Source organism: Leucoraja erinacea, chromosome 7 (assembly GCF_028641065.1).
Source record: "Leucoraja erinacea ecotype New England chromosome 7, Leri_hhj_1, whole genome shotgun sequence".
Lineage (NCBI taxonomy): Eukaryota > Metazoa > Chordata > Chondrichthyes > Rajiformes > Rajidae > Leucoraja > Leucoraja erinaceus.
This window is the reverse complement of record NC_073383.1, coordinates 21,707,365-21,720,088: the sequence shown is the minus strand read 5'-3', so window position 1 is coordinate 21,720,088 and position 12,724 is coordinate 21,707,365. Positions and strand designations below refer to the sequence as shown.

At 38.0% G+C, this 12,724-nt stretch overlaps 2 protein-coding genes across 4 annotated transcripts in view; both read left to right on the top strand.

Annotated features, from left to right (window-relative positions):
- hoxd3a (homeobox D3a) overlaps positions 1-8,081 on the top strand; it is a 38,729-nt gene extending 30,648 nt beyond the window's left edge. For all 3 annotated transcript variants that reach the window (XM_055637914.1, XM_055637915.1, XM_055637916.1), the window contains 2 exons: positions 3,923-4,459; positions 6,165-8,081. In XM_055637914.1, the coding sequence (XP_055493889.1) occupies positions 3,976-4,459; positions 6,165-6,913 (1,233 nt within the window). In that variant the 5' untranslated portion in view covers positions 3,923-3,975 and the 3' untranslated portion in view covers positions 6,914-8,081. The remainder of the gene's footprint in view (positions 1-3,922; positions 4,460-6,164) is intronic.
- Positions 8,082-8,129: 48 nt separating this feature from the next.
- Positions 8,130-11,406, top strand: LOC129698716 (homeobox protein Hox-A2-like). The gene is made up of 2 exons (XM_055637917.1): positions 8,130-10,298; positions 10,664-11,406. Exons 1-2 carry the CDS (start codon positions 9,953-9,955, stop codon positions 11,404-11,406), a joined length of 1,089 nt encoding a protein of 362 aa, XP_055493892.1. The 5' UTR covers positions 8,130-9,952.
- Positions 11,407-12,724: the final 1,318 nt, after the last annotated feature.

Sequence of the window (12,724 nt, the reverse complement as noted above, 5' to 3'; positions counted from 1 at the left end):
AACTTGAAATATGGGCAGATTTGCCTGCCTATCCAGCCGAATGCCTTGTCAGAAATGACCCGCAGAATGTAGACACAATCAATGTCGTTACATTCCAAAAATAATCACCTTCCAGCGAGTAATAGCTGAAGGCAATACATATTTTCGTAGGAATTTTAACAAAACATATCCCAACGATTAAGTAATTTGTATAAAAGCTACGGTTAAACTCACCACACAGTTTACACTGAATGCGCCCGCTAGTCACTATGTATTACAAAACAAAAACAAATTGGTTTTCAATTTCCCCCTTTTTTTCTGACTTCATACCTGAAATCAAGTATTTGATTTCAAATGTGCTCCCAGCTTGCATTTATCAAAGACAAGTTTCAGATCCTCCAGCTCCAACCACGCGATTCTGCTACATGTGAAAAGTTTGTCACCAACAACGTATTTAAAATTCCTGGAGCACTTTCAATGCCTTATATAAAATCCTGCAAGAACTTGCGAAACGCCTCGTAGGTAAGAAACTTGCGGAGTATGGACATTCTTTTTCTGGTCTTTCCTCCTACGCTCTATCTACTTTACACTTCTGAAGATACCAACTCTTTGGAAAGTGTCCCCCCCCCCCCCCCCCCCCTTGTGGAATGTGGAATGAAGAGTTTACGGCTATGTAACACGCTGCCATAAATGTTGCGTAGCACATATTGACAGGTGCTTTGATATGCACTGTGAGAACTCTGCCTTCTTAATAACATTAAATTGCCCACCCTTATGACATAGCTTTGACATTCTTAGGATACTCTGTGCTCTATTGAGAAATAGAGCGACAAAAGTTAAAATAGACGGGAAATTAGTATTTGCTTGTAGTTTGGTTGATAAAACTGCTGATCAGATGCCCGATCGTAAGCACATAACGATTACATTGTTGGTTAGAGCACATCGGCTACAGATTGGAAAAAAACGTGACAAATGGCGTGATTTTGATGTTTTCTTGCGTATCGAGTCACAAAAGTTAAATGTGACACCGCCCTCCACATGGGACTTGAGATTTTCGACAATGGGGAATGGAAATGTAGCTCATTGGCCTCCACCCGTTACTGGAACAGCACTATTCCCTCCTTCGCTTTTCCAGTTTTCTTAACTAACATTTTACACTTATGTCAACAAAAGACAGATTTAATAAATTGCTACTTTATATTTTCTGCCACGGGTTCCACGATTGTAGACCATGTATCTATGAATGCAGCGAAATAAAGTGATGGTCCATACCAAGGTGTTGCTTATCAAAGCCTTGTATTAGGTGATGCACCCTTGCATTTGGAAAACATGTAAGGTAAGAAAGATCTGAAAGATGAACGCAGAAACAGTTGACCATTGTCCAAGTGATTTATGGCCCGTGGCTGCGATTTAGGTTCAAGCAGAGTTCACAAGCAGTTGGTATATCTGAGCCAGATTTGCAGCTTCACCACCGCCCCCCCTCCCACCCCCCCCCCCCCACATCCCCCTCCCCTGCCCCACATTGCCTTTATATTAATGCTAGTTTTGATTTTCTGAAGATAGTACTTCCAAATGAACTACAAACGTTGCCGGTTGTGGTGGCGAAGGTTCAGAGCCCATGGGAGTAAACAGTATTACCTTCTTATCTCACACACATAACGCTGATTAGATGGGGAGACGGGGTGGGGCAAATAGAAATGTAATTAGATTTCAGATTAAAAAGCCAAACAAAGGGCAGAAATCTAATGCCAAATGTATGAAGCTAAAATGGCGAGCATGGATACCACGGGAAAGCTGGGTAACAGAATACAATAAAGTATATGTAAACGGGCAACGCAGATCAGGAAAGAGGGGAAAAATGAATTGCTTTTTTAAAAAGAACAGCATAGATGTGTGCACGTGTGCCGAGTTTCTACATTGGAGGCCGCGGATCATAAACCTCATATTTCATTATAATGTCAGGTCTTGTATGGCTGAAGGCTTTTTTTTCTCCAAATGAATAGAAAATCTATTTGTGACGTGATATAGTAGCCAGATAAGTCATACGTCCAATATTTGTGACGATTTATACAACAATGTTTTATTTAAATAGTTTTATAGACTAAGTGTTATATTCAAAACTTAAATCCCAGATCACTCATAATCGTGTTATGTTTCAACTTTATGCATTTCACTGCGATTTGTTTTAATGTGATTTGTGACGATCTAATTCTGATCACACCTATAACTTTTTAATTTAATACATAACTTACGGCGGTCTAACCGGGAACTAGCCATTCGCCTCAATCTAAGGGGCTTGATTTTATTGCTGACCACAACAACCAACCGCCCAACACTCCACCATTACCTCCCCGTACGCCCCCCACGCCCCCACCGCCCAGTTCACTCACTCACCGGCCTTTTGGGAGGTTTTCTTACTACCTTAGGTTAATTTCGTGCAAAAGGGCTTTTGCCAAGAATTTGCGATAAATTAAATATAATTAGCTTACTGATGCCGTTACAAATAACTAAACAATGTTTGTTTCATTGGCACTAGGATCGAGAGAAAGTATATGTATAAATATATATTTAAAATTAACATTATAAATTATGATCTTTCAGTTTCTTTATCTGTAATATTGTTTATTTAGCCAGTTTCAAAAGTCTAACCTTTGTCTGCAATCAGTTCCAGTATCATAAACCGTCTGTTGACTTTAAAGATGATGTTTAATGTTATAAAATACAGTCAGTCATTCGCTGATTTTGCTCTTTCAGTTTTGCGCGCTTATGTTTTTATCTATTTTTCTATATGTTAGTATAAGTTTATCCAATAGTATATTATTTCATAGACAGATGCTGGAAACAGCAGAGTGCAATTGTGAAATGCTGACTTAGTTGTTTCTCTGTTTTAATTAGAACAAAGAGTTTGAATAGATGCTAGTTATACTTTAACTACAATGCCTATCCCTGTCATAAAGCAAAACGTGTAGCAGAAAGAAAAAAAATCGCTTAAAACAAACCTTTCTTACGTTGAAGAAAAAGAAGGCAACAATGGTGAGGGGACACTTCGCTGGTTTTTCAGGTTTTGGAACTGGTCCGATCCATCATGTCGTGCGTTACAGCGTCCGGGCCACAGAATAAAACGGTCTGTACCCACAGCAAATGCTGCAGGCAAATAACTCGCCTGTGACTGTGGTTTTTTCGCTCTTTTTAAGAGGGGCCTTTTTGTTTCTCACCATTATAAAAATGGCCTCAATCAGTGAAGTCAACTGGAATAGCACTGTGTGTCCTACCGAAATCCAGTCATATCAAGCATGACAGGGGCATATCTAGCCTTCCATTCACTATGGGGATATTCAATAGGAAAATAGCAGACCGTTTGTTTTTTGGTTGGTTTCTTCATGATGTGATGCGTTTCAGATGGCAGAGCTCATCAGTTTTCTTAACATTCCTTTATAATATTATTTGGTAAATGAATGAAAATGAATGAAAATGAACTGCCCTTATGAAAGGGTAATTTGTCTGTGGTGGATTGTTGTAATTGGATAATGCAGTGTAATTCAAATAATAACAATTGATAGCTGAAGAAGTGGAATGCAATAGTAATAATTTATATATAATTTGAATTATAAGCATTTTATATGGCTGGTGTAAATTATCACTAAGAGCTATATACAAAATTGAAACTAACTGCTTCCAACACAGGAAAGCACCAACTCTTTAATCCATTAGAAAATTATGATGATTTCTGTGAAATTGTCAAATAAAGTACTTTGGATTTCGCCAACTTACTAATTGCCCCATGAAATAATAATTCTTAAAGTTGTAGGAGAGGAAATTAACAAGTCTGTTAATGGCAGTAATGCTAAATGTTATTTATGAGATATTTTATTTTAGTTTATGCATTGAATAAACTATGATTCTGATGTTTCATTTTTATTATGTTTTGTTTCACACCATCCAGGAACGTTGCATTCTGTCGATTGTGGTAAACGTGCCGTGTGATCAAAGGTGTCAATGCTATTCGATAAGGGTGTCAAGACCCTGTCATTTCAAAATAGCGAGATGCAAAAAACAACTTATTATGACAACTCTGGAATATTTAGTGGTTACTCTTACCAAAAATCAAATACATACAACTACAGCTCTGGTCATCAAACCTACCCACCACCATCGGTTGATGGTGATTATCAGAACTCAACATGCCCAGTTCAGACATCCAGTGCCAGAGCCCCAACCCATAAGTCCACTGATATCAATGGCAGTTGTATGAGAACAAGTAGCAATCAAGGCACTGCCCAACTTCCAAGCATTAGTGAGCCACAACAACCTCCTCCTTTGCCACCCTCGCCAAATGGAAGCAACACTGCGACTCAGAAAAGAACCAAGTCCATTCCAAATTCTTCCAGCGGTCCGCCTGCTACCCTGACCAAGCAAATCTTCCCATGGATGAAAGAATCTCGTCAAAATACCAAGCAGAAAAACAACTGCACAGTTGCAGGTATCTTTCAGCTGTTTGTGCTTTTCTCAGCTCTAATCTGCATGAAGCTTCTTAAAAACGGGGAGGTTTATCAAAGAATGTCACACTTGGGTGGGAGTAGCTTGCCAAAAATGTCACATGGAGGTGAGAGCATTTTCCTTCCATGTTGCAAGCAATTGTTGAAAAGGGTAAAAGAATCATCCCGTTTTTTATCAACGTTGAGCATATTTTTTGTATTTAATAATCTATTTATTTCAGTAATGATGGACTCAAACTAAGATCCAGTTGAATAAATAGCATTTGCTGATATAATTAACTGAGAATGTAGATTGGCAGGAACTTACAAGAACATGTAAATGTTTCAGTTTTGTTGTCAAACATTGCATGGTGACATTCTACTTTGTGTAATGCTTGGAAATGGCTCAAATAATTCCTCTAACAAAATATATAAATGGAAGGATGGGACTTTTATTAGTTTTATATCTCCATCAATTTGAACAAATGTTAACATCTTATATTTACGCTGATTTAGAATGGCTGAAAATTCAGAAGGTTGAAAGCATTTGACCTAGCCAGAGTCAAATATATGCTTGCACTGGATAATATACTTCTTATCCTAATTAGATTCTAATGAGAAGCCTCATTTGGTATCACTGTGCTTTAAATGACAATAATTATATATTGTTTGATATATAGAATAAAATAAAATACACATCTTGACTACTGGTCATTGCATCATTACATCATACTTGCAATTGCAACTAACTTTTACTAACCAAACTATCCATAAAAAGGGCCTTTCATTTCTCTACATATTTTTTTTTTGGAATGGATTAATTAGTTAACCCCAGTTATCTGAAGAAAGGTCTCAACCCATTTCTTCTCTCCAGAGTTGCTGCCTGTCCGGCTGAGTTACTCCAGCTTTTTGTGTCTATTTTCAGACATAATAAATGCAAGCTTGAACAATATGGTAGTCTTATTCAGCAATATTCATGGTATTTTCTAAAGTGCCTATTCTCATAAAGATTAATTCTTGTAAAAAAGTCATATTTTGACATTTTCAAGACATTACTGGAAGAATCTCCCAAAATTGCATTTGGAATTTGGTGCAAATATTAGTGAAGCTAAACAATTTGCATTTACAGAATGCACTCTCTGCACTGGGCCCAAGATAGTCCAAAGTTATTCACATTTATGGAATACTCTAGGACTGTTGCAAATTACTATATTTATTATGTGAGGTCATTATTATACTGCTAGATAGTCTACTCTGGCAAAGTGGAGTAGTTTAGAGGGGAAAAGACAAGTTTTGTTCTGAATATATTAGTTTAAAGTTGGAAAAACCATATTGTAGAGTTTATCATTTAAGTTACTTTAGTTTAGTTTAGTTTAGTTTATTATTGCTACCTTTACCGAAGTACAAGCCCAGTTTTTTTCCCCTTGACCATATTAGTTTCAAGTTAGAGCAACTATATTGCAGAGTTCTTAGTTTAGTTTACTTTACTTTGCTTTATTTTGTTTTAGTTTAGTTTAATTTATTATTGGTTGGTGTAATGAGGTACAGTGGAAAGGTTTTTTCTTGCATGCTACCCAGTCAATGAAAACTGTGTATAGATACAGGATAAAGGATATATCATTCAGTGCAAAATAATTCCAATAAAGTTCTCAATGGAAAATGCATGTACGTATATTTATGTAGAGTTATTAATATATTTTCATCCTGTAGGAGACAATTGTGAGGATAAAAGCCCACCGGGTCCAGCTTCCAAGCGAGTCCGTACCGCCTACACCAGTGCACAATTGGTGGAACTGGAAAAGGAGTTTCATTTTAATCGTTACTTGTGTCGCCCTCGCCGAGTTGAAATGGCAAATTTATTAAATCTAACTGAACGTCAGATAAAGATTTGGTTCCAGAACCGAAGAATGAAGTATAAAAAAGATCAAAAGGCCAAAGGGATCATGCACTCACCCATTGGACAGTCTCCAGACAGAAGTCCTCTTTTAAATGCTCCAAATAATATTGGATTCTCAAACCAGCTCACCACTGTCAACAGTTTAAATTATGAAACTCATTCTCCAACATCATTCACCAAATCTCAGCAAAATATGTATGGCTTGGCTGCTTACACAGCTCCTCTCAATAGCTGCTTACCCCAGCAGAAAAGGTACCCAGGCACAGAGTATGACCATCATACTATACAGGGCAATGGTAGCTTTGCCAACCATAATTTGCAAGGCAGCCCTGTGTATGTAGGAGGAAACTTTGTTGATTCAATGCCAGCTTCTGGGCCAATGTTCAACCTTAGCCATCTTCCTCATCCTTCATCAGCCACTGTGGACTATAACTGTGCTGCTCAAATAGCAGGCAATCACCACCATGGACCATGCGATCCTCATCCCACCTACACGGATCTGACTACTCATCACACAGCTCAGGGAAGAATTCAAGAAGCACCCAAATTAACGCATCTGTAACGGACTAGTACGGTCTGCCAAGCGATGGTACTTCGCTTTTTTATTACCTCATTTGTATCAGATATTCTCCTGCTATGAGACTGCCACAGTATTTGTCAATCATTCATTTTCTATCCACCACCTTGCTTTTCTGTGTTTATTTAAGGGTCTACACATCAGCCATCCCTTTCAATAAGATCCTAGCATAATACAGAATGCAAATAGAGGAACAATTGCTTGAAATAGGTGCTTATGAAGGTAAGACATACCAAGTCAGTCTTCAGCAAACCCTTCTTAATGTGAATTTTAAAGACTGGTATTCTATACAGTCCACTTTGGTGGTATTTTGTCTGTAACTGGTCTTATTGCCCTGAACTTCAGCTATGTACTTTTCAGTAATGAACAAACTACATTCAACGTCATCAATATGTATTTATTATTTAAAGTCAATATCAAAAAAAAAGATTTTTCTATGACTTATTTATCCTTGACTTAATGTATTTATGTGAAATTTATAGAGCTTATACAATCTGACTTTGACCTGTTTGATCCATGTCTGTTACAATCATATTTCTCCTCTTTAGTAAACCTGGGTTAAAACTAGATCAGAGGATAGTTTCTTGAGCAGTTGTATCAGTGGCTGGTGTTTGTAGATTATGTAAGGATTATCTCTGAAAGCAAATTGTGAGTTATGACTGTAGTAAATCAGAGAAAATGTGACACTACAGGATAGACAACACATTTCTATAAGAATACTTTATTTCAATTGTCTGGTACTATTTCAACAGATATTTAGAATAAAACGGTGTTCTTTGAACAAACATGTAGCCCTCATTTATGATTGCACTACACCACCTCGCCATCTTGTCTCCGTACTTCCAAATCACACACCACAAGCGGACTACAGTCAAAGGTTGGGATCTGAGCTGTTTGTGCCGTGCTGCTTCCCCTGTGCTTTTGGGATTTAAAAAAAAAAATAGACTATCATGTTCAAAAGCGACATCATGGGCAAATATGACTTTTTGTTTCACTCAGAAATGTAATGCTGCTGCATTCAAAAGAAACATTAAGAGACGGACACAGAAAATACAACGTGGACATAGAAATAATGGAAGAAAGGAGGAGAAAAATGTGACAAAACAGCAGTAGAATGTAACTAGAGCGAAAAATAATATCCTTAATGATATATTGATGAAGACTGTCTATTATCCCTTGTTTTACTTTTCCTAAATATCAATCGTTTGTGCCACATTAAATATTTCCATTGATATAGATTTAAAGATAAAGTTAATTTCACTGCAATTCAAGTGGACCCCGCATTTCCAGAGAATTAATGTGCAGAATGTGACTGTGTTAGGGAGGCGGCGGTGGCTGTCTGCTACATCCGATGCTACCCGGTTTAGTTGGCCCAGTGCTGAGCTGGGCAGCGAGTGCCGTGGGAACCGTAGGGGCTCCCGGCCGCTGACTGCCGTCTCTGTCCACACCCGCAACCCCAACCCATACACCGCCATCTTGTTCACAAGCTCAGCAGGGCCGTTGTAATCCCTTCAGCAACAAAGATATCCCCCAGGCAGTGAAAAAGTGCATGTCCCTATTTTAAGGTGCAAATAAACTGTTTACCTTCCAGCTTCGAAATCGCCAGCGCTTTGGGGAATGACAGCAACTAACAATCTTGTGTAGAATATTGCAATAAAGCCACTACAGGACTTTAAATCCTCTCTTAATTTAATTTACCTCGTTTAATTTATTTCATTATAACACGTCTAATGACAAAGCTAATGCTGGATGTGGGTACAATGCAGATTGTAATGCACAATAAACAGCTCCTCGGCGGCTGTTGGTCATCATTAACGCCAACGCTGGAAAGGGATCCTTCAGCCTTGTTTTCTTATTAAGCCACCCACACGTCAAAAAATGCCAAATGTTGTCTTTCTAGCAGAAGGGAGTAAAGTCACCCACTCACTCTACTTATTCCCGAAAACCGATACGAATTCACTGGGATAACACACAGAAATGTAATGGTGCATTTCGACCGATTTTTGGAGCATGAAATATTATGTGAATGCGAGCGGGGGAAAATATAACAAATATTGTGCTTACTAATTCGCCAATAATGTATTGCAGAATAATCCGCAGCCTGGAGGATGAAGTGGCAAATAATTTACAAATATTGTTACAAAATGTGGAAAGTTGGTAAATGGCGACAGCTGTATTCAGAGAGGGTCTCCGAGATATTACTTCAGGAAGATTTAAAGAAATGGCTTGTGGGTGTTTATGAATGCAACGAATAACAAATGAACGGAAGTTGTTTGTAAACATGGTGCGCTGCTCCAGATGGGAAAATTGAATGGTGCTTGTTGAGGCTGTGCAGACACCGAACAAATTGCACGATTAAAACAATTTCTAATGGCCCAAAGGGGAAAATGAAAGTAAAGCTAGAACTGTTTACAATGCTAGTTTATATTCATGGTAAAATCCAGAGTGTGTCTGCAAGTAATTCTCCTTTTTGCGTTTGCCAACTCCAACTGTCCAGGGTCCTGCTTTGACCACAGCTTCTGTCCATTATTCTATAAGGAAGAGTCTTGCGATCTTTGTCAGAGCTCGGAAGATTAATTGATTTGTCGTTTATTACTCGACTGCATACATTTGCTAGCAGGACTCGACTCAAATGTTCCTTTCTGCTCCATGAAACAGCCACACACCAAGAGAAGAATATTTTGTAGTCCCTACATTTCTTACTTGATAAAACCACTTCCTCAATACCCACCCCGACATGATATGACCTATAAAAGGCAGAGGAAATTTACCTACACCTTCATGTACTATATTTCAGAATCGTTGAGAAAGCCGGTCTTATTTTCCACTCTTACCATTGGTTCTGGCGATCATGTGACGATAAAACCAGCCTCATCTCAACGTCGGGACCGTCTATTCAATAGACATAGTTTAATAATAGCACACTCCCTTAGCGTTTGCAATCAGTATATTTTATAAATATACATTTTTTTTTCAAAATAATTGTCAAATAAGCAATTTTCCACCGATTCTCCCCGAGCAGAAATGAACAGCGAATTTGAGCGAGAGGTTGGTTTTATCAATAGTGAGCCGTCGCTTGCCGAGTGCCTGCCATCCTTGCCTCCTGTAAGCGAGACATTTCAAAGTTCATCAATCAAGAACTCGACGCTTTCACATTCGACACTGATTCCTCCTCCTTTTGAGCACAGCTTCTGCAGCTTGGACCCTGGTAACACACACCAAAATGGGAAAACCCACACTTCAAAAGGCATTGGTCGGTCCACGTTAAGGGATAAACCTCTGGAATACCCGTGGATGAGAGAGAAGAAAAAACACAAGAAAAAAACTATCCCCGCGCCAGGATCAGTTTCGTCTTGTTCTTCCAATGAAGGTCGGGTTAATAATATTTACTTGTATTTTAGTTTTAATTTGGCGTACAGAGGCAGTTGTTATTTTCAAATTAAAGGCCAATTCTGAAGCAGAAGCAAAGGTTTAATTATCTGAAAGGTGTCATGCCTATAAAATGCTCACGCCTTCTCTTAACAGGATTCAGAAAGTAAAGCTCTTTTGATCTTGTGTGTGTGCTTACCAATAGCTGGACTATACTACAGCAGAGCATCCGTATTATCTCTCTATTGCTTTGCTTGGGGCCATTAATGGAAACATTCGGTGTCACGGAGACGGCCATTTTATGTTGCTGGATTATTTGGTTGGAAACTGAGATGATTTATCGAAACTTTTCTTTATTTGTTACAGAAAACGAAGAGCTCAATGAGCCGGATAACGGGAGTCCTTTTGACAGTTCCAGGAGACTACGAACCACTTACACTAACAATCAGCTGTTGGAGCTTGAGAAGGAATTTCATTACAATAAATACCTTTGTAGACCACGGAGGGTAGAAATCGCAGCTCTCCTCGATTTAACAGAACGGCAAGTCAAAGTCTGGTTTCAGAACAGGCGCATGAAACACAAGAGGCAAACTCGATTCAAACAAAGCCAAAATGCCGAATCAAAGCGCCACGTTGCCAACAGTGTTAATCAGAGTGGATTTTCCACGAGAAGTTTTGAGGCACCTTTAAATAAAATGTTGAGTTCATTATACAGTGAAAGCACTACAAAGCAAGATATATGTGGTCTTACACATAAAGATACATTGAGCGATATCGGCAGGGATCTGCTCAGTGTTGGTACCTCTCTGATCCCCACTGAGGGATCGGAGAACTATCCTTTCCCTCAGAGTTCAGATGAAACCGACTGCCTGCTACCTATACTGAAGAACTGCTCAGCTGGAACAAGCCCCAGTAGTCCGGAGAGCTTCAGTATCCCATCTCTGGAGGACTTAGACAAAATTACAATCGAACCCCGTCTAGATCTGCTGGAAGATTTACCTCATATGTCTTTGTTGGAAAACGAAGACACGCTGGCTATTCCGTCCAATGTGTTTGACTTTTTAAGTGACAGTTTTAGTTCCACTGATTTGCAGCAATTGCAGTTTTAGTTCGAATTCCAACATATCCACACACACTCTGCTGAGATACTCTAATGTGTGCTATCTCCAGCAGCTACGAAATAATTGGAAAGTCGTGTCATTTAGTACAATCCTCTTGGTCCGAGGCATAGTCAACTATGGACCTCAGTTCATACCAGCATGATGCCATGAATGAAAACAATGAGTTCGGAGAAAATTTAATGAAGTGCAAGAAATAAAATTATTTTCAATATTTTATTTTGAATAGTATAAATATGTCGAGTATTGCAGATTTTCCAAAACTAATTACGTTCTTAAATAACAGATTATATATTAGCTTTGTATTAAAAAAATCAACATAAAAATATGCAAGCAAGGATAAAATATAACAGTTGATTGTGCCCATTCTGACTCTGCCGATCACATTCAGCCCCATAGATGATCTGTGTCAGTCCAAAATCTAAAGCAGCCACATTCCTAGAAAGAAAAAGAAAAAAAAATCAACCAACAAGCAAACAAAAATAGCAATAATTGTGTTCTGGATTAATCAAAACTCGCTATTTATGATAACACTACTGTTCCTTATAACAGACAGATTGGTTGTTATAGAAACTAAATTAATTACAAATCGTGGGAGCTCCTTTCAGGCTTATGGATCTCAACAATTTTTTTTTTAATCAGGTTTTATATATCACTAAAGGATCAATTTTTCAAGCTGCATTGTAGATTTTTATTCATAATTAAATATCAAAGATGTTTCTCTTATTGTTTTAATACCTGAAAGACTAGAGAGATCCTCTTCATTCGCATGAAGATGTATGTAATTTTCAATTATAAAACTACCCGGTTATTAGATATGTTTTTCCTGAAGAAAACTCTTAGCAATCCCAAGCGATACCAAGGAAAGGCGCCATTTTGTTAGACTAAGAATTTAGCAGCTGAATAGTCATATATGAGTACCCACTGACAAGAGGTGGTAGAACAAAAGGTTCATATATAACTCAATTTCCAGCTTCCAACCAGGGTACCCCCGAAGAAATGCGTGACATTTGGAAATATAAACCAAATATGAATACATTTCCAGCGCTGAATAACAAATCAAATGTATTACATAGTGTATTACAAATGAATGACATAGCAAATCAAAATTGTATTTCAAGTGGAAATTATTTCTTTGTCTTGCACAATTTGAGGCCCGATTAGCCTATTACGTGTGATATTCATATTTCTAAATCTTGTGCAATACTTCGAGGAAAAAATCTTCGCGCTATATCTAGTCTAAAGTTAAAAAAAAATGGTAAAGATCTAATTGTAACAAGTTTTTTAAAAACTCCATGTAAAAGCAATG

Excerpts from the sequence above, each read along its gene's own strand:
- LOC129698716 (XM_055637917.1), top strand. The coding sequence starts at position 9,953 with ATGAACAGCGAATTTGAGCGAGAGGTTGGTTTTATCAATAGTGAGCCG. Across the intron at positions 10,299-10,663 it reads GTCTTGTTCTTCCAATGAAG|AAAACGAAGAGCTCAATGAG; the intron begins GTCGGGTTAATA and ends TATTTGTTACAG.